The sequence below is a fragment of the Penicillium crustosum genome, assembly GCF_028827405.1.
Source record: "Penicillium crustosum strain IBT 35664 chromosome Unknown utg000001l_segment0_segment0, whole genome shotgun sequence".
NCBI classification, from domain to species: domain Eukaryota; kingdom Fungi; phylum Ascomycota; class Eurotiomycetes; order Eurotiales; family Aspergillaceae; genus Penicillium; species Penicillium crustosum.
Window position 1 is genome coordinate 4,474,616 of NW_026623122.1, and position 26,343 is coordinate 4,500,958.

General features: G+C 40.5%; 6 protein-coding genes across 6 annotated transcripts; 2 read left to right on the forward strand and 4 right to left on the reverse strand.

Annotated features, from left to right (window-relative positions):
* Positions 1-2,424: 2,424 nt before the first annotated feature.
* Positions 2,425-2,667, forward strand: N7487_001672 (uncharacterized protein; the record flags this gene model as incomplete). The annotated part of the gene is made up of 1 exon (XM_056869420.1): positions 2,425-2,667. The coding sequence occupies one exon, from the start codon at positions 2,425-2,427 to the stop codon at positions 2,665-2,667; it is 243 nt and encodes an 80-aa protein (XP_056734204.1).
* Positions 2,668-5,675: 3,008 nt separating this feature from the next.
* Positions 5,676-6,014, reverse strand: N7487_001673 (uncharacterized protein; the record flags this gene model as incomplete). Its single annotated transcript, XM_056869421.1, has 1 exon — positions 5,676-6,014. The coding sequence occupies one exon, from the start codon at positions 6,012-6,014 to the stop codon at positions 5,676-5,678; it is 339 nt and encodes a 112-aa protein (XP_056734205.1).
* Positions 6,015-6,812: 798 nt separating this feature from the next.
* N7487_001674 (uncharacterized protein) lies at positions 6,813-7,762 on the reverse strand (the record flags this gene model as incomplete). The annotated part of the gene is made up of 3 exons (XM_056869422.1): positions 6,813-7,448; positions 7,519-7,709; positions 7,756-7,762. 3 exons carry the CDS (start codon positions 7,760-7,762, stop codon positions 6,813-6,815), a joined length of 834 nt encoding a protein of 277 aa, XP_056734206.1.
* A 513-nt stretch (positions 7,763-8,275) lies between these two features.
* N7487_001675 (uncharacterized protein) lies at positions 8,276-8,748 on the reverse strand (the record flags this gene model as incomplete). The annotated part of the gene is made up of 2 exons (XM_056869423.1): positions 8,276-8,502; positions 8,625-8,748. The coding sequence occupies 2 exons, from the start codon at positions 8,746-8,748 to the stop codon at positions 8,276-8,278; spliced, it is 351 nt and encodes a 116-aa protein (XP_056734207.1).
* Positions 8,749-9,707: 959 nt separating this feature from the next.
* On the reverse strand, positions 9,708-12,422 carry N7487_001676 (uncharacterized protein; the record flags this gene model as incomplete). The annotated part of the gene is made up of 5 exons (XM_056869424.1): positions 9,708-10,879; positions 10,937-11,328; positions 11,422-11,744; positions 11,804-12,053; positions 12,109-12,422. The coding sequence occupies 5 exons, from the start codon at positions 12,420-12,422 to the stop codon at positions 9,708-9,710; spliced, it is 2,451 nt and encodes an 816-aa protein (XP_056734208.1).
* A 185-nt stretch (positions 12,423-12,607) lies between these two features.
* On the forward strand, positions 12,608-12,853 carry N7487_001677 (uncharacterized protein; the record flags this gene model as incomplete). Its single annotated transcript, XM_056869425.1, has 1 exon — positions 12,608-12,853. One exon carries the CDS (start codon positions 12,608-12,610, stop codon positions 12,851-12,853), a length of 246 nt encoding a protein of 81 aa, XP_056734209.1.
* Positions 12,854-26,343: the final 13,490 nt, after the last annotated feature.

Genomic DNA, 26,343 nt, shown 5'->3' on the forward strand with positions numbered 1-26,343 from the left:
ACTCTAGTATTAGACTTGCTGGAAAGTAGAATTAAGAAATCAGGAAGTGGGTGCTCTTATAGTCGTATGCTTGTTGGCTAGGGAGTGGCTTTTAAAGAACGTCAAACGTTATGAAAGCACGAAAAGCGCAAAAGCGCAAAAGTGCAATGGCGGTTTTTGAACATATAACCGTGCCAAGCCCACCAACACACTACCTGATGTTGGTGGGCTTGGCACGGTTAGTAGGACTTCAATCTAGCAAACAAATCAAACCACCAATTCAAGCACCAACAACAGCACTGACGATAGCCCAATCGACTGCAAGTGGGGCACAGGATCTTCATTGCCAATAGAGTAAGACTATTCTGAACAGTTTCGTGCTACGTGGCCAGGCTGCCCACAACTGAAACACTGACCATTCTGCCTTCGCTCCTCAGTAAGTTGACGTTCAACAGCGATCGCTTTCTCTGCCATCTTTTCCCACGTGTCAGGAAGCTCCCCTAATTGACGAAGACCAATTTGCAATTCTTTTTTAAGGCTAATGAAGAAAATGGATGCAATAAATGTCTCCCGTGTGATTTTGCTTCGGAGCTTCAGGAATTCGGAAACGTAGTCAGCTGCGCTCCCAGTCTGTACCAGACATTGAAGCCGAACTACTGCTTCGATTCTAGTAAGGGGCTCATTCGATGCCGACATGTCTATTGTCATGCTAAGAGATATTTCTTAGGAAATCAAGATCAAAATATAGGACTTACACGTGATAGTATTTGTTCGCAATGCCCACTTAGCTCATGAGGTGCCTTAACAGAGTGCAAAAAGAGCGAAAATTACCACTATATATCTCTAGAGCAAAGGCGAGGGGTAATGCGGTGACACGTCCTAAGCGCCTTGCGGAATAAAACATACTTTTGGGATATATGATCTTCCCACGACTATGTGTTGTTTCAGGTCAAGACTCACAACATATCTCTCGCTTTTACTATGGAATCCTCTTATGTACTCTAAATGAACATTCTTGGGCCATACTCTTCCCACAGTTTGCATTCCCCTAGGTAGCCGTATCCTTACAAAATGCCGCAATTATCTTGGCAGATTTTAGGTTGAGAAAAAATACGTGAGCATTAGAGCACCAACGGCCCGAGACGCCGATGACAAGGCGATGCATGTGCTGGCAGGTGCGTTGGGGATTTGAAGCCCCACTCTAAAGTTAGGAACGTTATCATTAGCCAGGGGTACCTCTAGGTATGATAGATATCCTTGACCGTAGTCGTCTCCGCAGTGGGTTCTATTCGACCACACTGGGAATAGCGAGATGCTCTCCCGATGTAACAGTGGCTTATAGACGGCGGTTCTCAACCACCACTATAAAATCCAGCTACCTACTATCGTGCAGACCTCCTGATTGCAGCCAGGACCTGTTGGTTCCTATGCCAAATATTCAGCCGCACTTCGGTCCATATACGAATCCCGAATAGTTCAAGGACAGCAGCAGCTCTGACGTTCCTGGAACACATGTTCCTAGGGCGTGATAAATTTCTAGATAAGAAGATAAGAGCGAGGAGAAAATAATAAGATTTAAATTTTAAAGAGCTTTATTTCTAAATAAGCCGGAATAAAATATCCCTTTCAAATTTGAAGTTTAGAATATTTGACCTTTTGGAAAATTATAGCGCGTAAATTTTAAGAGGCTATATAATTTAAGTAATTCTAAAATTAATAGCCCGAAATTTTCGAGCCCTAAGAATATTCTATTATCTGGAATATTGTATGCCGATAATTTTCGACTCTGGCGGTGTTAACCGGACATAGGAAATTGGCGTAATGGTTATAGGGCGCAAAAAAGCGCATTGTGGACAAGGTGCATAAGCATAAGCGTCTTCTACAACATAAATTTAATATTTCACTCTTTAAGTTCGATTATCTCACATTACCTCTATTGCCTCAGAATGGGACTTCTTTCCAAAATCGCCCGGAAGTTGGGATTTGTGCGCGGTTATCTAGCACGCCATACTAATGGACAAACACGGATTATCCACTCTATCTAGCCACCTCATGAAATTGTAAAAACAATAGAATAACCCGGCGATTTCGGACTAAATTTAAGAAGTAGAGTGATAAGGTTGAGCGGTTAGACGACGTTTATATCGAAAGAAAATTGAAAATAACCTGAGCGTTCACGACTGACACGGTCCCGACCCTATCCTTTAGTTGTATACTATATACTTCATAGTGTTCGCAAACTATAATCATTCCTAGGCTGATGAAAGAGGATTTCGAGTTGAATCACCAAATGCGTCGAGCTCATATTAGAAAATACATGCACATCTATCCTGCAAATGGATAGCATTTGATAAACCCCGAAAAGCTTGCTCTACAAAAAGGGCATACTTTTTGATCAAGTCGTTCTGCGCATGTCTCACAAATCATATGCCCGCATAGTAGAATATGCCAACAATCCGGCTGCTTGTAGCATATTTTGCAGTCCAGAATGCGTCGTCGGGAAAGCTCCTCTTGATGCTGGTCTTCCTGTTGGAGAAGCTTGCTTTGAAGTTCCTGGACTTGCTTTTGCTGCTTTTCAACTTCTTGCTCGAGATTTTCAACCTCCTGATCGAGTTTTTCAACTTCTTGATCTCTTTCGTCAAATGTCTTACGCAGTCTCTTGAAACAGGTATCCTGGTCCATCATTAGCTCAGGAAATCGGAGTGTCTTGGGAGGGAAGGTTCTACCAGAGTGTCAGGTTGTTTTCTCTTGGCCCTTTTGCGTTTGCGGGATGGTTCTATGTTACCACTCGTAGCATCGTTTGGTTCAATTGGGGTCTCAAGAGATGTACGTGGAGACGTCCTTTGGGCCTGTGAATTCCCTGACCGCCAGCTCGGGGGTAGTTCGTCATCCTCAATAAGAATCGTGCTTGAAGGGCTGGTCATCGTGGCTTTAAAAGAAGAGATGTGTACCTAGGTGCTAGGTTGACCAGGTGGGAGGAAAGTAGAAGTTTGACTGAGTCAGAGTTGGGGCACAAGGCTCATTATATACCAGAGAGCCAGCAGCTCGAGTGGGCTACTGCTAAGAGACGATTGGACACTACTTTGCGTGATTCATCGTACATATGTATGTAACCCGATTAGATTGCACAAAACTGAAATAGCATACATAAGACATTAAGTGCTGCAAAGCACTTTATTATCCTAACCAATTCGGCAACTATCCCGATCCCTCCAGTTGACACTTTAGGTACTTGCGATAACTGGAATGTCGGTCTTTTCACCAAGAACTTCTTTCACGTTTGACATGCGCATAAAGGACAAATGAGCGGTCTCTCAATTCTTCGACGCCGTTTCATTTGCCTGCCTTGTTCTGGTCTAAACCCAGCTAGCTGTTCTGCTGGTTAATCTACGATATGCTGCGCCAGGGAGCTATATTTAACTATCGCTCCCAGGATCATGGTCATGGCCTGGGAGCTTAATGTCCTCTAACTGTACATGTCACTCCTGGGAGCGAGATAGATCGTTCCTGGGCTCTCCCGTCGTTTACCGGCCTTCTAGTCCTCTGGGAACTGTGGTCACGCTTCTAGATACATATGGGTCGTGCAGGGGAACTCTATAAGGGTAAGATGATATGAGAACCACTACAATATTACTTCCGTAGATAACTGAAAGGTGGGCAAGGACTAAAGCAGAGAGACTTGCTCTAGCCTCGAATATGGAAGGTTACTCGGACTATAGCTTTACTGTGCATAAATCAGGAGGTATAGGGCTATTCGGAAATTAATTTAGCCGAGACCGGGCTTGACTCTGAACAAGCAGCATTCAGAGTGCCACCAGTCCAAATCAGGCTGCTTGAGCAAGAATGATATTATTTGGGGTGTAATAATGTAAAAGACAAATTCTCATGCTTTAGTTAGATTGTACTTTCTTATATCTTTTTAGATCAGCTTATCGTGAGAGCATAACTTTGAGACTGATGCGGGGGTATCAAAAATGAGGCAGCGTTCCTTCTTTACCACTCGGCCTCTAGGGATTGAGAGGTAGGCCAGATGAATAATTTCTCAAGAAGATCAATCTGCTCCGGTAGTATCTAGTCTTCTACTTGAAGTACCTTCTTCGCCTCTTTGTCATCAACAGCAGCCCCCGAGAGCTGTCGCTCAATGTCTATGATGGCCTATTTGCGGTCAAACTCATGGCGCACCTTCCGTCTCAGTGCTCTTTCCAACCGGCCGAATGTATTGGAGGTTTCGCGTGTCAGTTTCTCTAATCGCGATTGCATCGCTGCACTAGGCTCGCATTTGCACTCTTCGGCTTGCTCCCTCATTCGCCGAGTGGCCTCGACATATTCTAAATGTTCGCGAAGGGACGCTGGGAAGGCGACGCAGGAAAGATCGATGACGAAAGACTGTGTTGCGTTACGAGCGAAGTGAAATTGGATGCTCGCTGTGGGACATCCACCATAATAGTTTCAAATGTAGTTACCAAAACACGGGTATACAAGAATACAGTATCGGAAACGTCCAAGAAAAGGACCGGTTGCTGCGCCGGATGATTTGGAATTTACTCAAAGTTTTACCATTCCTAGCCCTCGTTGATACATATAGTATTCATTTTGGTTTCGTTGCGATTGAGAATAACATGTTTAGTCATCTCCTTGGAAGCCAATCATCGACCTGATGTAGACTCTAGCTCGGGCCCCTGGACCCCAGGAACAAGATGTGGGGCTCCCCGGAACTAACCACAGCCCAGGAACGCCAGACGCGCTCCTAGGCACGGATCAAGTGATCCCAGAAACACCTCAAGAACAAAGTGTCCTCTAGGAACTCTAAGTCTGATCCCTAGGAGCGACCAAGAGCGTGCCTAGGAACCATACTGTAGATCCTAGGAACAAGAGTCCTAGTAAGCGGGTCTAGAATACTTGAAATTTACTCAAGGGTTTACCATTCCTACCCCTCGTTAAAACATTTGATTTCGCTGTTGCGATTGAGAAGAGCATGTTTAGTCATCTCCTTGGAAGCCAAGGCAAAGCAGGTTGAATAACTAGTGACATCATCGTATCAGAAGCAGGAAGGTAACGATATAGATCATCTTGTGTAAGAAATTCCATCGTGAAGACATCGATGTACTCACGAATATTAATCGTTGGATCACGTCTATTGTAGGAAATACAACGGTTTCAGCGCTATATTGCTGTTTAAATAAAGCGTTTATTTTGGTGTTATTCACGCACTTTCTTGGCAACTTAAATAAAACAACTAGAAACTTGCGGGACTAACAAACCTTTTCCCGAGGTACTTCCATTGAAACAATCTGTATCAAGCCCATATAACACAGAAGACATTGTAAACTTTCCCGAGATTTTGTTCATGTCCACACAGAGTATGCGGCCTGATGTATCTGTGGCAACTTTGACTGTGCGATTAGATATTTCGCAAGCGTGCTTATATATCATCATGCCTTTAACGCGACACACTGCTATATCCAGATATGGATCATGGGAGCTGGGTCTTTTTCTGGTGCAGGCTCGGCATATAGTCGCAACTAAATGAGATGATGGTTCTGGCGTTGTATCCTTGTAGTGAAGGAAGTCCAATTGTTCATGGCCTTCATACTCAATCAACAAGGCTGCCGGACACCGGTAGCACCAAACAAACATGTGACTACGTGTCAAGTCCAGTTGTTTCTTTGCAAATAATAAGCGGAGTTCAAAATGCATCAACCAAACTTTTGACTCACATAATTTACCCTCATGCATGCCACGTCGTCATGTTGGGCACTTCTGACCGTTGCTTCAGACTGTGGTGTATCAAGGACAAATCCACTTGAGTTATCGTCCTCGTAGGGGCCTTCTAATAAATCTTTGGACTCTGAAATCCCTGACCCAATAGCCTCACTAGATTGAATAGGGTATTCAACTTCAGCTTCGATGGCCTCAGGTGATTCAACATTGTTTTCAACATGCTCTGGCCCGGGCTCGGGTTCGGGTGCGAAGCTGGTAGATGGTTTTGCCTTGCGCGAACGGCACTTTGAACAAATATGTTTCTTTCCTCCCATGATTTTAATAACTGAAGAGGGTGGGTATATCTTCACTGAATTGAAGTGTAAGAATCTGCGGAGGTTGATTATTTTATTCTCCAAGGGCTACAACTCTGTTCACTGTATCGATTACGACACTACTTGGTGCCTAACCAATTAACAATTGGCATGAAGCAGACTTTCGGGGAATTACTCTGTTCAAAGTATAACATTTGGTCCTTTGCATCATTGATTTAGTCCTAAGTCATAATAATTACCCACTGCAGAGTTCCGACCAGGGTGGATACATGCGCTATGTTTGAGTTACTCACCGCAAGCATCCACATGTAAGCGTGATAGGACTAGACCTCGACAGAAGTCGCGATTTCCCAGGCCTGGTTCACGTGAATCTACTATAGGGTTTGAATATCAGTGTACGGTTGGGAACCGACCCAGAGCAACGACGTCATTCAATATTATTGGTGGCGATCAGTGGGGCTGGGTGGAGATTCAGGACTCCCAAGTCAAAATAGGAAGGCGGGGTCACCCAGCTGACCTCAGCCAGCCGGCAAATATCACGCTTTCACAATGCCATTAAAGATTGGTTTCACTATAAGAGCCGTACCTTCGCAGACCTGATAGAAATAGAATGTATAAGTTCTGTACTGTATGCCACTACCATCAAACACTGAGCGAGACACTAGAAAGTTACACCACACGAATCCAGCAAAAATGTTGATTTGATTGGCATCTCATAGATAATCATCTTCTATCTCGCATTTCACATCTGCTTCGCCACGGACACCAGGCGCTCTCCTGAGCGTTGATCCGACAAGGCTAAGCCCAGTTTGCAGGTGCTAAGGCCATATGTCTTCCCTTGCCGTTAAATGTCTTGGATTTGGAGAGCCGTACGCGGTTCTTCACTTCCATCTCTACTTTCGTTGCCCATTGTCGAGTCATTCGGCCATCATATTTTTGCCATAACTTGGGTAAAAATTGTACGTCCTGCGCACAGTATTGTCGAATTTCATCTGGAAGGGGTCGAGTGTTGAAAACTTCGTAAGAGCCACCACATTCAGGTGCAAACAATTTTCTTCCTTTGTCTTTGAAAGCTTTCCAATTCGCTCTTTCATCCGCAGTCATTCCAGCATCGTTTTCTATGCATTTACCTAGTCCATTCACGCATCTTTTCGAGAACTTGCGCGTTGCAAGCTCCATCAACTGAAGATCTTGCACGCCTGATAATTCAATCTGATAGTGGCTGAAAAGAGCATCTGAATCGTTGCGGACGTCGAAAAACACCTTAGGAATAGAAGGCGACTCAAGGATAGCCCGAAGTGTAGTTCCGCTCGGTGCAGGATAAGAAAACGCTTTATCCTTCAGGCCGTATATGTCAATCAAGAATGTTGATCTTTGCGGGAGGACAAAAATTTGCAGAATCGAGATCGTTCCATGTCGAGAGAGGTTGACGCCCTCGAGGTCGATATATAAAGAGGGGGGGTTTTGCCGGCAGATGAGTCAAATCGCCTATCATCTCAGCCACCCCTGCACAAGTATCGATAAAAGTAACAGAAGCCTTGTCTTCCAACGCTGAGCTTTGGAAAGCCGCCGTGAGCGATGTCAAGGCATCTTGATCAAGATTCACCGATACTGCTGCATGTGGTGATTGAGACTGCTCGGTGGTCGGTATCGGCGTCAATACCCTTGCACTTTCGAGGGAAGCCGCAGTGATAGCTTTCAATGTTAGCGCAGCTTTTTTTCCGTAACAAAACCAACTCACTCGACATGTTGAGGACAAAGGCGTTCGAGTGAATGATCTGAGAGTAGTAAAGATGGAACGCACAGTAATGTCACTAGGAGCAGCTACTAGTCAAAAAATGGGAATGTGAAGATTTTATGTCTAAGGCTACAGATACGAGGCAACCTTGCAGGCGAACGAGCAATATCTTGATTTAGATTATGTACTTCCACTCGCGGACCCTTTATTGGTCATATTGCATTCTCTACTCCTATTTGAGCTATTTTATTCCGCGTTATACAAGTCAAAGAGTCTAGACCAAGTAGATTGCGACAATATATCTCAATTAAATACTAATTGAAAGAAAGTAGCCAATTATAGATATACATGTACTACTTCGATGGTCCATGTCCGGAGGGAATTCTGTACTTGTTAATACACAGAAGCTGCTGTGTACCGTGTTCTTGTTGCCACATATGGCCTGCAGAACGTGTCGCTCCCTCATTTGTGCCATTCGATCTTCCACATGTACGCCGCTCCAAGAGTAATGAGCTGTTATTTGTTATGCATCTGGTGACCATGAGATAATTAAATCCAACCGCACCTTCTTGACGAATAATGTTTTCAATTTCAAGTGGTCCCGGTCTCCCCATAACCCGAAATATCGGGAAAGTAGCAAGAACAGAAGACAAACCAGATTCGGTGAAGCGCAGATGATCTGAGAGCGCCAGTGTCTGACCAGGATCTGGAGAACTGGGTGAAGCTCCAGGAATCGGATATGGCCACTTTCTATAATGCTCATGTTATGGCGCAAAGTTGTTATTTCCTGGAAACGACGATCGCTGTGGTATAGTTAGTGTCGGTTGATAAACATTGATTCTAGGCTTCACTTGCTCATACCAAAAACTTACGGATCCTGATGATGGCGCGCTTGCTGCAGTCAGCAGCATCAGCCATCTGGGAAGCGGTCAGTTCTTCACTGGTAATCATATCATGAATAAGTACGAGCGTATATTTGGCTATGTTAGGAGCCATGGTTCGCTATTACTCAGTACCCCACCTTTCTCCCTCTTTTGTATGGTAATTACGGGGTCCCGAGACAACACTTACAAGTCACTCTCGAGTATCCCATGGGTCTTCCAAGACATGGAAGAATAGGTTCCGTCCACATATCAACCGTGAACCAATTCTGCAGATGTGTATTTAACATACCTCTGCCTGCCACTCGTTTTATCTACAATCAATCAATTCATCCCGTTTTAGCTGGTTCCGCCTGATCCCCATTCGCCAAAGTGCATACTAGTAGATACGATTTTACATCGCTCTGTTAGTAGCACTCTCTAGCTCTGACAGGTAATAAACCTGAGCGATAATAATTAATACAAAATCCGGTATTTCGACTGTACAAAGCCTAGACCGGTGATATTATTAGGTGGTTCTAAAAACGGTTTAGCGCTTCTTGGCACCAGAGACAGAAAAACAATCAAAGAGCCTGAGGTGGTGACACCGATTTCCGGAAGTACTGTAGTGAAATTTATTATTCGACGAGCGTTAATGTGCAGTAGCACTCAAAATTTGCAGCCCACTAGAGCAGACAGGGCAAAGGAACCCTGAGTGCAGCTCGTAGGTTGATAAAGGTTCTGGAGTACTATAAATCACACATGCCTCTAAGGCGAAGGTATGTAAAGTAGTGTTTCAATAGCCTACTGAGTGAAGTTCTGAGCTCTGTGATCGGCATGGGACACTTGGATGGAGTATATGGAGATCCAAATACTCGCCGTGGTTAGAAGATTCGGCGCAGGTAATGCTATAACTTGTCGATCGTGGTATGCGCTGATTTTATTACTATGACTCGTTATTAGAGATTTTGGCTACAAGTGGTCATCCGCATTTCCTCAAAATCAAGAATTGCGCGATCGGATGTCTGCATATTGTACATGCTTGACCTCGCTTTGTAGGACACATTTAAGAGAGAAACATGAAACATCGAATATTCAAGGAAGGGGTAGGCCAAGAGCTGGTAAAGGTAGGCAGGAGACAGTTCCATGCATTCTTTGCGCATGGTTCAGGAGTCCCGGTTTTGACATCAGCTTTTCCCCGCAAATGTTGCACTCACAGTGCATGTCATTTGGGAACGGCTTGATATGTTTGTTGACAAAGTGTCGGCTGAGAGACCCGGGGTTCTTGTACATTTTTAGGCGTTCGCGTTCTGGAAGTCTGGTATTACCAAGACAAATAAAGCAGATCGTTGGTCTCTCTCCTGGAAATTTGACGCAAACAGAAGCGATCGCTTCAGAGAAAGTATCACCACTCTCATCTGAGGGGATAGGCTTCTGCCTCTTAGGCAGGGGGGCAGCAGGTGGCATATCGGCAGCATCGGCAGCATCGGCAGTGCGTTTTTGCGGGGCATAAGGCCGCGAGGGAGCACCCTCTTCCGCATCACAAACCGCAATCACTGCATTGATTGCAGCAATTCGACGCTCATATTCTTTCTCGACTGTTGTACCCGGTAGAGTCAGAACACTGTCGATAAGTGTCATATGCTGCGGTGTCATATAGCCGGTACGCTGTAACGCCCCCATAACTTCTTCGTCAACAACTTTTCCGGAAAGTTGCCGCTCGCTGTCGATCACCGGCTGCTCATTTTTGTACCGCTCCAGATTTTCACGAATCAATCGGTGCTTTTGCCATCCCTTCTCATTTCGTAATTGCTTCACTGCGCGATCATACTGCTCATCTGCATGATCAAATTTCTGGCGTAACTTTTTGACACCTTTCTCTTTAGCCTTCCACCGCTTACGGATTGTTTGGGAATGAGGGCCACTCTGCGGTGGGTTATCGCCGAACTCCTGCTGTAATCCAGCGTGCGCTTCTTCATAGGTGCGCTTCTTAGCGTCTCGAATTCGCTTTCTCGCCTGTTTTCTATCTTCCAGGGTACGCACGCGGGGAATGTCTTTGATACAGCTCGAATCCTCAAGCCGATAGGGTCTGCGAGGATCAATCGATCGACTCATTGAGCAGGCAAACCGCATGAGCTGTTTCTGAGCGGGCATGCCCCGTACAATTGCCTGGGCATCTACGTGGATACCCACACTATAGTGCCGGACAAAAGTATCAATACTGGCGTGCTGCAGCATCACGTTCTGCAATTCATTTGATACGTCCGCTGGTAGAGAGGAACGCATTAGCCAAAAAAATCCCATATGCGCAATGTGTCACTCACGACTATCGTTGAACGCTTTTGCTGCGCCATATCGAAGACAATATGGCTTCGCGACTTCCGCGAAGCCGGTAATCTCACCACCTCGTTTCATTCTGTAACGCAGCCATGACCCGGTAAGTCCCTTTTCGAGTGCGATTCGAAGGCCATCAGCCTCTCGTACTGCTTGGCAAAACACATTCTGATCGAGAATTTCGTCCTTCAGCTTTAATTCCTGCTCACCAAGTCCATCTAGGATCCGAAGACGGTACAATTTCTCGGGACAGTCCATCACAGGGCTGTCTTTTGATAGACTTTTAAATGCGCCAATTCTGAATAGCATGCCTAGCAGGAAAACATGAGGACTAAGGACCAACGTGGGATCAAAGATGATCTCCGGAATCGGGAATGTGTTTCTGGTTGAAAATGATAAGCAAAAGGGCGCTGAGAAGCATATGACGGGAGGAAAGACAAGCATAAGGAATGGCTTAGTGAGGGAATATTCTTACGACTCTTTTTCACCAAGAAATGATTTTGTGAATTCCGGTCTCAAGTAGATGAAAAGTCGAGGACGTCCTCCATTCGGATCCCGAACCAGTGTCAACTTGAGATCCTGGAAGCGAAGTTTCAGTAGTGCCCCGGGACGGCTACCGGTGATGGCGGCCAGCTGGCAGAAAAGGAGGAGTTGCATCCTGTACCAGCCGCAAGGAAAAGTCATCTCTGTCGTGGACAGGATCACCCGGGCAAACTCGGCCACATCCTCGATATACATGGTCGCTTTCGGTCGACCTTTGAGGGAAAGTTTCTTGTCTGTGGCAACTATCGCGAGCACCTATGGAACGTCAGTCGCGTATCGTCCATGGCAATATCGATACTCAATCGGGATCTCACATCGCGGATCTTAACTTGGATATCTTTGCTGAGCTCATGTCCAACCTCGGCCTTGTAGATTAGATGCCACCACTTCCAGAATAAGTCGAGCGAGCTTTTAGTCTTCACTCCTGGGGTGCGACGTCCATCCTTTCCACGTCGCTGGTCACACCGCCAGGAGAAGAGAGCCTTGAGGAAGCGTACCGTCTCCTCTGTATCAGAGAGCCAGGACAAACATTCCACTGGACCGCGCTTTGTGCCATTACAGAACCTAGAACAATCAGCCAACCCAGTAATAGAAGCGAGATGTTGCAATGATGTCTCACCTATTCCAAAAATCTTGCGTCTCATCCAATCTCTCCTGAGTTTTCGGGCTGTAGCGTTTCTGTCGGAGCTGGGAGACATCAAGAGACTCGGCCTCCTGGAGATAGTATTCTGGTGGAAGTTGCTCTTCTTCATCTTCCGAAGCCAGTTCATCTTCGGACTCATCTTCAGACTCGGATTCGGATTCGCTGCTTGGGTCGAAGATGCTAGTTGCGGTGGAGGTTTCAGAGTCTGAAGCGTTGTTCGAGAAGATCTCGGGCAGGCGTGAGCTAGTGTCGCTCTCACTGTCAGGCAGAGCAGGCCACGGAGAAGGCATGGCAGCGGAACACAGTATGGGATTGAAGAGGGGCAGCAAAGACGAGTAGGAGCACGAGAGAATAGTCGTGAGTGATATTATTCCACTTTGAGCAAGTCACCCGTTGGAAACCCAGACCTGGGGCTGGGGGAGTTGCTGGAGAGCGAGGGAGGACTGTCGGTCGGGGGCCATGGTGATCGATATTTATGGAAACTCAGGGGAGCAGAACGGTCAACCGGAGGAGCCAAAAATGGCTCCCCTTCGCCAGGAGGGTGACTGAGGGTGAACGAGGATGGGGCCCTCTGGCGGCTGCAGCACGAATGGACATCGGTCGATCAATGGGCCCAGGCACTAGGCACGGCCAACCCGAAACGCAGGTGGCAGTAAACGAGTCGCGCGTGGGCTTTGGTCCACGTGACGCCAAGACCGACCACGGTGAGCGAGCGGCCTAAAACGGCGTCAAAAGCGGCCGTTTCTGGCCTCCCATTCACCGTGTCATCCTTAATTAGAGTATTAAAAAAGTCGAGTTCTAGTGGGTCTTTATATCTTAAATTGGTATAAGCTTCGGTTCTATAGATTGAAGCTTATATAATAAATCCCGCCGTTATAGACTTGTATTAATAAAAACTGCTAGTTGCCTAATCTATAATAGTGTTAAGGTTAGCGTTAAGTATAGATTTAGGGCTAAAGTCTTACCTTATCTAGAGTATAGATAATCTTAAGCGTTTTAGATAGTTTTATTAAAGGACCTTTGTAAGGGCGTTTATCCCGGCCTTTATACTAATCTAACTTAGCTATCTTATTTATTAGTATTGCTTTTATTTTGCTAAGAAGATTATTAAGGCTTAGTTGGATTATATATATAATATATAGTACTCGGATAATAGCTGAATTATTATTAATCTTAAGTGAGTCAATTGAGTCTTAGAGACTCGATATTAGCGTATTGTTATTTGAGGCGTTATCTGTTATAATAGCGAGTATACGGTTTGTGATATCGTATTATTGTAGAAGTGATATTAAAATAGTACTAAGATTGATATTAGAATAAGATCTAGAAAGAGGCTTAAAACTAAGAAGGATCTCTCAATACTCCTAATCTTAGTTAAGAAAATAGCCTATTATAGCTATAAAAGCCTATTGAAATAGCGATATCTAGCAATCTAATATAAGCGATAGCTTAGTATTAGGGGGAAGTTTTCGAAGAACGTCTTATTATACCTCGAGAATAAAGTCCTTAAGCCGATGTCTTATAACCTTAGAAGATAGTATTTAGGGGGGTATTATAGGAAGTCGAGTATAAGAAATAACCTCCTAAAAGGCTATATACTTAATAAACTAGAAAGGGAGACGAGATATAGTGATTAATCTAAGAATCGATCGCTTCTATCTATCCTAGGAGAAAGATACTAGCTTAGTAGTAGGACTACTTGCCTAGTATATAAGTTAGAATATAATAGACTATATAGATTTAATAGTCTTACTGTATGTTCTATAGCCTTCTTGATATTTGGCCTTCTACTAGTATTCCGGTAATTAACCCCCTTAATATGCTTGTTTATTAAAGATGTTCTACTACGGCTAGCTTCTAGGTGATTAAGGACTCGGTTGCAATTCCTATATATTATATAAGGTTTCCTATTGCGAATATCGGCTATCTAGTCGAATTTATCCTAGTATTCGGCGGAATATTTTCTATTCTACTTTACTTTCTTCTGCTTCCTAAAATATATATAGATTTACTAGGCTGTAAAGTCGGTATTATCTTCTATTATCTAAAGAACGTATTATTTTATACGATTAGGACTAACCTATTATAGATTATCGGGGACGGGAGGGGGTAACGAAGGTCGCGCGAAATCGGAAGGAGGTAAGGAACTTTAGCTCCCTATAGGTTTAGGTGTCTAGAGCTAGGGAACTAATAGATCGTTAGTAAAGTCGAATGAGGTATTATTAAGCTAACTATTATTATTATAGAGAGATGACTGTAAATCAGAGAAAAGCGAACGCTAAGATATAATAATTATATATCCTTCTAATATAATTAAGTAAAAGATAAAGGAATTGAGGATATACTCTTTTTTTGCGACCTTAGGCCTTAAACAAATATACGATAGGACTTAGGACTTACTATAGATTTTGGTATCCTAGTTACTATAGATAGATATATTATATCTATAGACCTACTTTAGTTCAATTTTATCGCTAATTGGCTATATATTTATAGGTTATAAGGGTTACCCGCCGAATTACCTGTAAAATATAAGGGTTACCCGCCGAGTTACCCGTAAAATATAAGGGTTACCCTTATAACTCGTAATAAAGTCTTAGTAGTTTTGAACTCTAGTTTGAACCGGGTTATAATCTTTGATTACTATTTAGAGCTATATTTTATATAATCTAAGGGTTTCTAATAAACCTAAATAAAAGATCTTATAATTAATATTAGAGTAAGACAAAATTTAGTAGGAGATTTACAATTAAAGGTAGAAAGATAAAATGGTAGAATTCAGCTAAAGTATAGACTCTATACTTATAGGTAAAATATATATTTCTCTTATAATATATATAGACTACTAAAATATCCTTCTACTATAACCTAAACCTAGATTCTAGTGTTTTTATTCCTTAAAACTAGTATAAGGTATACTATAAATAAGATATATATAATGATTTCCTAAATTTATATATAGTTAGGAAGAGTTATTATGAGTAAAGAGAAGGGTGAATAAAACAACAGTAAATAACAGTAATTTATCAAATGAATCATCTATTTTGTGCAGCTCAATTAGGAAATAATTATGTATTTGCGGGTGACGCGGGTCGGTAAGGGTAAGTCTTGGCAGAGCAATACGGGTTGAGGGTCGGCTCCCAATTCCCTCTGAGAGAACCGACCCGCATGCGGGTCGGTTTTCAATTCCAGTTTGAGGGACTCGGTGCGGGTGAGGACGAGGTCTAGTTAAATCCTAATTATTAAGCTAATATTAATCGACGAGACCGTCTTTTTAGTCGAGAAGAATCGAAAATAAAGGATAATTATAGATATATACGAGAATAGTAGTATAGATATTAGTAGATCGAAGAATAACGGAAGATAAACCGCAATCTAAACGACGAAAGTAAGATAGCGATCTCGAAGACTTAACGATAAGAGAAATTACTATCGATCGATATTAGTACTATTAGAGGTATTAGTTTTAATAGACTCTATAAAAAAGGAAGGGTTAGTAGAGAAGTCGAAACCTTTATAACTTCGCTTTATAAGATTAACTATATTATCGATATAAAGAGCGTATAGACTCGGGACCCCGAAATTAATTAGATCTTAATAACTCTCCCGAAAGAATACTATAACCTAGTAGAAGTCTTTTTAAAGAAAAAATCCGACGAGTTACTACCCTATAGACTTAGTATAGATTATAATATTATCCTTAAGGTAGAAGCGTAACCCGGATATTATCCTCTCTATAAGCTATCACTTAAAGAGTTAAAAGTAACGAAAAAATATATCCTCGATAATCTCGAAAAAGGATTTATTGTTCTAAGCTCAGCTCTATATATATCCCCGATCTTAATAGTAAGAAAACCTAATAGGGGACTTCGATTCTATATTAATTTCTAAAGGCTAAACGTAATTATAAAGAAAGACTATTACCCTCTACTACTAATCGATAAAGTACTATAATAAATAAGTAAGGCTAAGATCTATATAAAGCTTAATATCTAGTAAGGCTTCTACCGAATTCGTTTAATACTAGGGGTAGAGGACCTTACTATATTCCGTATAAGATATAGATCCTTTAAGTATAAAGTAATACTATTCGGATTAACGAATAGACCCGTAACCTTTTAAAGATTTATAAATAACGTTCTTCGAGAATACCTAGACGAATATACGGTTACCTTTATAGATAATATCTTAATCTATAGTAAAAACGTTAAAGATTACTAGCGATAGGTCAGAGAGGTACTCTATCGTCTATAAAAAGTAAGGTTATAAGTTATATTATTAAAATCTAAATTCTCTATAAAGAAGACTAAGTTCCTCGGATTTATTATAAGTACTAATAGTATAGCCGTTAATCTAGAGAAGATTTATATAGTCTAGTTATAGACAGTACCGACTATAGTAAAAGAAGTATAGTTATTCCTAGGATTCTACAATTTCTACCGACGATTTATTTAAGGATATAGTATAATTTCAAAGTTATTATATTGGTTAATAAGATAAGACGTCCCGTTCGAGTAGTTAGAGAATTATAAGAAGGTATTCTAGACTCTAAAGAAGAAGCTAGTTAGTATACCAATCCTCCGGCACTATAATCTAGTTCGACGGACCCGGGTTAAGATAGATATATCCGATAGAGTTCTAGGAATAGTACTCTCTTAATACTATAAGAAAGAAGATTTTTAGTACCCGATAGCGTTCTATTCGAAGATAATATAACCCGTAGAATTGAACTACGAAGTACGCGATAAAGAGCTCCTCGCGATCGTTCGCGCTTTATAGGAATAGAGACCTAAACTCGAAGGTCTATTCTAGAAGGATCGTTTCGAGATTCTTACTAACTATTAGTCACTTAAGTACTTTATAATAACCCGATAAATAAACTAATAATAGATAAGATAGAATAAGTTCCTATCTTAGTTCTGTTTCGTAATTAAATACTATCCCGAGAAGAAGAATATTATTACTAATATTCTATTATAAAAAGAGTCTCCTTATATAGATAATAGACGATAGTTTATAATACTTCCGAAAGACTATCTTAAGGAAGGAGTTTATCTAACCTATTTAGCTCCTATTTACTCTAAAGAGGTAGAGATAGTAGAGATCGTTAAACGGATAAAGTAAGCTAATCGTTAGAGTTTAGAGTTAGACGAATTCTGTTAAAAAGTATAGGAAGTAGGTGGTTCTCGATAGATAATATAGGACAGATTACTCCTTTATAAAGAATAGCTCGAAGTACTAGACGATAGGGATCTCCGTACTCGACTACTTAATAAGATATACTAGTAACCTTTAATAGCCTATCTAGGTATAGAAAAGATAAAGAAGCTAGTTTCGATAAGATATTACTAATATAGATAGGTAACTAACGTAAAACGATATATTAATAACTACCTAATCTATAAGTATATAAAGGCTTAGAGAGATCGAGTACCTAGATTATTACGACCTCTACCGATTCCGGAGCGATCTTAATAATATCTCTCTATAGATTTCCGTTCGTTCCCGAAGGACCGCTATAGGTACGACGTAGTTTTTATAGTTATAGACCGTTTGAGTAAAAGACCGATATCGATCCCTTATTAAAAGGAAATAAAGGCTAAGCAGATAGCTTATTTATTTATTAACTATATTATCCGAATTATAGGAATTCTAGAGATAATTATCTCCGACCGTAGAGGTCAATTTATCTCCGAATTCTAGACTAAATTCTATAGGATCCTTAGAATTAAGAGAAAACTGTTAATAGCTTACTACCCTTAGATAGATAAATAGAGTAAGATCGCAAATTAATATATAGTATAGAGATTACGACTATATATCGAGTAGAACTAGGACAACTAATTAGAGATCTTACCGATAGTTGATTTCGCTGCCTCGATCCTCTCTTAAGATATAATAAAGAAGTTATCTTTCTTTATAGAAAGAGGATACGAACCTTCGATAACGTTCGACTAGAAAGATTAGGAGACGGTAACTCTAAACGAGTAAGATACGGTATAAATACTCTCCGAGTTATAGGATATCTAAACTTAGATAAAGAAGTAAATCGCGAAGTCGTAGCAATTATAGATTCGTTAAGCGAATAAATATTATCGAGAAGAGGATTTCGGAATTAATAATTCGGTATTTGTTATAACTAAGGACTAGTTATAAGATCGACCTAGTAGGAAGCTTTCCTACCTAGCGAGTAGACTATATAAGATTATCGAGAAGGTAGGTAACTCCTATAAAATAGATCTTCCGGAAGCGATTCGAGTGTACCCTATCTTCTATCTAAGCAAGTTACAGAAGGCAGTAACGACAGAGCCTCTAGAGGAACAATATATAGATCCGTCTCTACTAATATAGGTCGGAGAGACAGACGAATAGGAAGTCGAAAAGATTCTAGACGTTAGATCGTACTATAGGAAGTTACAATATAGAGTACAATAGGTAGGATATAACCTCGATTTATAATAGTATCCTACCGGCGACATAAAACATATACTAAGGAAAATATAGGAGTTCTATACGCAGTACCCTGTAAAGCCCGGTCCCCCTATATATTTATAGGAATAGCTTGATACTAATGAAGAAGACCGAGTCCTCGAAAATCACGTTAATAACAACAAGCTAGTATTCAGGGACTGAATGTATTCTTAGTCGGGGGTTATGTGACGATTGAGACTAAACTGCACTATCCTTTCTGCCAGTACTAGCCGCCTATAGGGGTTTCTGCCAGATGTCTCCGACTTGTAGATATTTGCATGGTTTATATTAGGAGACAGGACCAGGACCCACAAAGGTCCTACCAGGCAGGTTTCCTTTCTTCTTCTTTCCTTTTACTCCCTGTACTTAGTATTCTCGTTGAAATGCACTCTTTTGTTTAAGAACTGGCTGGTAACAGCTTTATTGTTATAGTGAAATACCTTAATCGGAAGGTTCCACTGATTCCTTACTAGCTATATAAACTAGTTAATTGCTATCTAGCATTCAGGCTTTAGCTCATATATCATAATCTAGTAGAATCTCGGCTCTTCTATATAGAAGTAAGATATCTATCGATGTCAATTATATACTAGCGGCAGTTATATTAGATCAAAGTAGATTCTTCTAAATAGTCCAAAAGTACGTCCTACTAGCCGGCGAGAGATCTGCTTTAGTACTCTCCCAATACAACATATATAGCATAATAAAGCTTCTTCTTTCTCTACTTTCTAGAGGACTATACTATCTACCATAGTAGCAAGCTTAGCTACGGCGCAGGGCTCAATATAAGCAAGTCGCCGATACCAGATATCAGCCGATACCTTTAATTCCTACGGCTTTACTAAGGATCTCTGTATAGCATATACTTATTATAGTGATAGGGCCTCGTTTGGTTCGTTAAAAATCTATAGGTTAAATTGATCCCATAGATACACATTAACTACAGGTAAATCCTTTAGATCTCGAATATAGTTTATACGTTGACACCAGGTACCCCCCTTCTTCTTTAGCATCGTGTACGATACTAGATTTATATAGAAGCTAGGCGAGTAGAGAGCGTTACTTAATATAATCTCCATTCTTCCTTTCTATAGATGCTTACCGACTAGTCGAACTATACCTCTCCCTAGCACCTATATAGTACTATCTCCTATAGTCAAATTGATGACTTCTAGCGTAAAATCAATAAACAATACTCTATTATTACATACATATAAACTCGACCCAGTATCAAGAATCCATCGATTGTAGAGAGAGAGCTCGCCAGTCTTTACAGCTAAGAGTACATACTTACCAATCTATATAGCTTTACTTAGTGGCTAGTAGGTAGTAGCAAAACTGACTTAGTTTACAGATTTATAATACTTTAGTATAGCTTTATTAATAGCTTTATAGACCTATTGCTTCCACCTAGACTGCGCCAAAACCCGAGAATGGGTAAGAGAAGTCGACCCGCAACCCGAACCCGCAAACCCGATGGGTAGACTCGACCAACCCGCAACCCGCCCCGCAACCCGCGCGGGTTACCCGCACGGGTTCCCGCAAAAACCCGCGGCTACATAATTTTCCCAATTAAGCCATGGCGAAGTATATAAAAATGCTGATTTATACTAATAAAATACAGTAATCTACGGCGGTTTTATTTATACGTCTAAGGCACCCTTCGACTACTGCTATTCCTAACCGCGGTCAGATATTATCTATATATTGAAAACTCCCTTCAGACTACTACTATCTCTAACCGCGGTCAGAAACTATCTATACATTGAAAGATCCCTTAAGAATACTACTATTTTTGACCGCGGTTAGAAATTACGTCTTTATTAGGGTTATTATACTGTAAGCTAGAAACTATAGGTAGAGTTAGAGATATATATTTTGTAGATATATATTTTGATAGGGTGTTGTAGTTTTCGTGATTTTCTTAGTTCTTACGGGTTTTTATACGGGTTTATACGGGTTATTTCGCGGGTTATATAGGTTTCTGCGGGTTTCTACGGGTTATTTCGCGGGTTATTCGGGTTATACTATAGGGTTTACGGGTTATTATAGGTATTAACGCGGGTTTCTGCGGTTTTATATAGGTTTCTACAGGCTCTACCTACTAAAGCTGAATTAGATAAGCTAATTATTATTATATAGAGATTTAGTACTACGATATATTAACCCGTATTTAAGTACGATATAGTACCCTAGGATAGATTGCTAGGGTTTTTAAGATTCTTTATATACGTAAGGCCCTTCTGCTAAAATCTTTAACTCTACCTTTCCCGATACTATATCTTAAAGCTAATATTCTGACGCGTTTTTATTATCTCTATATAATAGTGATATTAACCTTACTTACCTTACGCCTAAGAATAAGTAGCTTGCTACTATTTCTAAACCCTTTACTAGCTAGCTTACAATCGATTTATTTAACCCTAAGTTTCTACGCCTACTAATTCTACTCTTAGTCTCTGAAGGTCTTATATATATAGGACCGGACCGTAGAAAGGTATTTATTCTTTATAACGAAATAGTTAATAAAGAATTTATAGATTAGTAGATTAGAATATAATATAGGGGTCTTAGTAATACTAAGATTAAATAGGACTCGAAGTATTAGTTAAAATCCTAGGATAAATTCGATTAGGTCGTATATAGCTCCGATAGCGTACCTAAGGTAATATATAAGCGATATAAAGTAATCTTAGAGTACCCTCAATCCCTATTATTAGGGATAATAGTATACTAAGGCACCTCTATAATAGGAAAGTACCTTAAAGATACTAGTTATACTAAGGTAGCTCGATACTGTACTTAGAAGTCGGGGATTACTCGGTTTATAAAGGCTATAGTATACTTATATCTTTCTTATTTAGTACTTTACTATTATTAATATATCTACCTTCTAGAACTAGGATTCCTTAGTACGGATAACGTTTAACTAGATAGTCTAGGAGGACTAGCTACTACAATTTCTTATAGTCGCTCGCCTCCTATTCCGGTTAATTGAGTACCCTAAATTTTATATATTAGTCGTACTTATATAAGTTACGGATTCCCTACCTAAAATCCCTTCCGCGAAAACAATTAGACGCCGTCTTCAAAGTACTATATAAGAGCGCTAATAGAGTATCCTATAGAGGCTACCTTCTAGTATAAAACTATCTGTTATACTTAATTGCTAGATCTTACCGTTCGTATAGGCCTTTATAGCAATTACTAGTTATTTTATTAACGAGGACTAGTAGTACCGTAAGATCCTTCTTAGATTCGAACCTCTCTACGGAACCTACTCTAGTATAAACCTTAGTATTATACTTATAGATATTCTTAAGAGGTATAATATTAAATATAAGGTACTTACGATTATAACCGATAATACTTCGAATAATAAAATATTAGTCGAAAGTCTCTAGTAAGTAATACTAGAAGATATTACTATTATTAGAGTTCTATATATTACCTATATCCTCTAGCTATATCTTAATAAGTTACTTAGATATATAAAAGCGAGCCTAGTGAATAAGTTAATAGAGACTCGGTAGACGAAACAGCGGTCTTAATCCGCCTAAACGAACGCGAGGTAGTATAAGCGAGAGATTGTTAATACTTTAAATAAGGTTAGTTATATCTAATTTTATAATATTAATACCGTTTCTTATACCTTACTAACTATTTTACTAGGTTCGAAACCTCGCTATATACGTAAATATAAGCCTCTAACAATAAGATATATTTTACGCCCTTTAGACTGAATCAGCTAAACTCGCGCTAATATAAGATATTAAAACGCGATAGAACTCTACTTTTCTTATACTCCGGTATATAAAGCGGCTTCGCCCTTATTTTACGCTATTTTGTAATAAGTATAAGCGATCGGACCTTACGTTAGATAACGATAAATAGCGACAGATCGAGTACCTTCTTTAGATTACCCAGCCTTTCTTTAAATTTACCTTTAAACTATTAAAGATAAAGGATACTACTATCTACTATATATTTAAGATCTATAATAAGCTCTTCGAGTACCTTAAGTAATCTATTATATAGCTCCGATATAAAAGGGTCCCTTAGAAAACAAATATACTATAGGCTCTTAAAGCTATATAGTAGAAACTTAAGGACTATTACGCCGAAATAGATAATATCCGAGGTAATCTTTATATAATTAGAACTATACTTACTCCTACTAATAAGCTTCGGTTCTTTCAAACCGATAAATAGGAAGAGTAATAGGCTTAGAGGTATCGATATAGCTTTTAAGACTACCTTATACTAGACTGCGGCACGATCCGCAATATCCGCGGATATCCACAATCCATATCCGCAAAGTGCGGATTTGGATATTTTTTGATATCCAATATCCGCAGCCTTGAGGATTTGGATATAGACCTCATATCCATTGGATATCTGCGGATATCCAATGGATATCAAACAGAGCAAACACGCTAAGACATGCCAAGAAACTTCCTATTTAGGAGGTCATATGACTAAAATCCATAGAGATATGCATAAAAATTACTAGATCTAGTAATTTTAGCGAGATTTTACTAGTGCGGATATGGATATCAACTGATATCCGCACTGCGGATGTGGATATCAACTCATATCCAATATCCGCAATTTGCGGATATAAGGATCGATCTGATATCCATTGGAGCGGATATGCCGCAGTCTACCTTATACTATATAAGATATATCTTAGAAGTATATAGACGTCTCTACCGTCCTAGTCTTCGAAAAGGTTAGGGTCTCGCCTCGATATAATACTCGGAAGTTAGTAACCTAATAACCTATCGCGTAATAAACTCTTATAATATCTTAAAGTAGTATATATAAAGTATAACTACTAGAATTATAAAATATAGTACTAATATATAATAGATACTATTAATATATCCCCCCTTCTGTTCTAGAAGGATAACCAATGCGATTCCTAGCTCTTATAAGCCTAGCCCGAGATATACTTTCGATTCTAGCAACCGGGGCGGGCGTCGAAAGGCTGTTCAACTCTACTCGGGATATCTATTACTACCGCCGAGGTAGACTTAACACCGATACTATTTAGGATCTTATAATATACCTTTATTAGACTGCGACAACGCCCGTTTTTGTGGAGACATTTTTAGCGTCGCCAAGACATATGCGGGCACTCTTGGCACGGTGGGTACTGCCAAGAACTAGTTATGTACATAAAATCGCCGAATAGGGTAATTTTTGCATTATTTTTGCATAAGGATGGGCGATGGGCGTCGAATTTCAAAAGGCCCACGGGCCGTGGACACTTTCTAGTGCCCATGGACGGGCGATGTCGCAGTCTAACCTTTATACGTCGAGGTTTAACTTCGAGGAAGCCGAGTATATATTTCTAAAGGAATTCTTCTCTCGCGATAAGGTCGAGACAGCTAACGAAGAGCAGAATAATAGTCTTTATATATACAAGTTTGATCCGATTAGCGATAATAAGGAAGATAGGATGATAGTAGAGATTAGTAATAGAAGGGAGGACGAGCAGCCTACTCTATCAACTAGTAACGAGGATCAAGTTCCAGAGTATAATATCCTACTACCTATACCTAAGGAAGGGAATACTTAGGTACGTAGATTTGTTAGATCCCGGAAACGTATAAGGTAGGATAACGATGAATAGGAATACTATTAGCTTCAAATTGATAACTATATTATTTACAATCTAAGTATATATAGGAAATATAGTATAATAGTAGCAGTCGAAGAAGGTTTTAGGCATAATCTCTGACCGCGGTTAGAAATAGTATAGGCTAAAGTAGCTTTTTACGTATAAATAATTTCTGACAGCCGTTAGAAATAGTGGTGGTATATTGGAATTAGAGCGGGCTGTAGGAGCTTTTACCCCCTTAAGGTAAAAAGGAAATATAACAAGATACAGGTAAGAAATGCATAATTTATATAGATACGACTCTTCCTATGTTTGCACTGTTTAGTAACCCGCATAGGTAACCCGCAAACCCGCGCGGGTTACCCAAGCAAACCCGAAACCCATTGCGGGTTATGAAAGTCGACCCGAAACCCGACCCATTTGCGGGTTAGGTTTTTTCGGGTTTGCGGGTTTGCGGGTTTTGGCGCAGTCTACTTCCACCCTAGATCATTTGCTAGCTTCTTTCTAGCTCTCTCTAGCTTCCCTTCGTCTAGGGTATATCCTTCTAGGCGTATAGCTTCATTCATAAGCCAGCAGTTAGCCACCTTATAGTATAGATAACCATTACCACATAGACATTTTCTCTTCTCGAATAGAAGCTTCTCTTACTTCGCTTCCGGCTTTACTTCTCGATAACCTTACCAGGTTGAAAAAGCACTTTTTGGAGCATTGGTTAAGGTCACAGTTTTGACGCCTATCTCCCGATTCATTACACGGAATAATTTAAGAAGATCTCGAGTGTCATATTTCTTCTTATCTATAATAATCTCTTAGTATTTTCCTTACCACCAGATTAGCAGTACCTCTTTAACTGCATATAGGAAGTCTCGATTGGAATCTACATCGCTAATACCGAGGCTAATAGCTTACTCTCTTAATAAATTCCACTTTTAAAGCCACTACTTAATATCACCGGTTGGTTTCTGTATAGCAAAGACCTTCCAATTCATACGGATTTCTTCTTCGTACGCCGTTAACCGAGCAAATCTAGTCTTTAGGTATACAAGCCTCTCATACGGAGTACGATATATAATCAGAGTAAGGTAATATATTAGGTCGAGGTAGGTAAGGATATACTCGTTGACATCACTTAGTCCTTTTACTTACTTCTCCCACTTCGTATACTTCATTTTATACACGTCTATTCGATCTCGCCAAATCCTTCGATCCTTATCATTGCCGTCCTCTAGGTATTCCGGTTCCACCGGTTCTTAGAGAGGTATAGATCTTATTACTTAGGATTCGGTTGTTATCGGGGGATCTAGGTTGCAAAGGTCCCATACGTTCTTTTACATAGCATATAGCTGCACTTTTACAAACCAAGTAAGCCACTGCGGCGAGTCCTTCAGTTTTTCGCCCTTCATAGCGGAGAGAATTGATACTGCCTCCATTGCTGGATTCAGGGGTAGCTGGGAATAGCTTTACAATTACTAATTTAGGGGTAGCTAGGAGGTTTCAAGGGGTAGAAAGCAGGCTTCTAGTAGTGTACTAGATACTATATCTCAAATAGTAATGCTTTCTTCGATACGAACCAGGCTTATAACTATCGGATTGGTCTGTATTGTAAATGTAGGGGTCCAATCAGTGGTACTCAACTCTCTGTATTTCTGTATCGGCTCTTGGTACAATTTATATGGAGCCATGATTACATAACATTAATTACAAAAATGTGTAGGATTAATAAATCCCCCGGTATGCCGGTCGTCATGCTCCGACAACATGGTGATGCCTCAGGCATCCAACACTTGGCAAGTTCTTCTGCTATTGAAAGAGGGGATGCAGTTGGTTACAAAGTTATCAAATGTTCTAAACTAATGAATTAGTCTGTAAATGTAAAGTCATACTGCTCAATGGAATTGTCCATAGCAAAGAAAATTCCGAGCGACGGGTACACATATACTTATTTTCGATGTATGAATTGATAAAAGAATTCAATATTTCTCACTTTTACAAATATACCTCCCCTATTTCTTCTATCGTTTAAATTACCATAGCTTGTCACTGATGGTTCAACAACTGTTCCATTTACTTTCAAGGTACAACGTCGCCAATGTCAAAGCCTCATTCGAAGCATA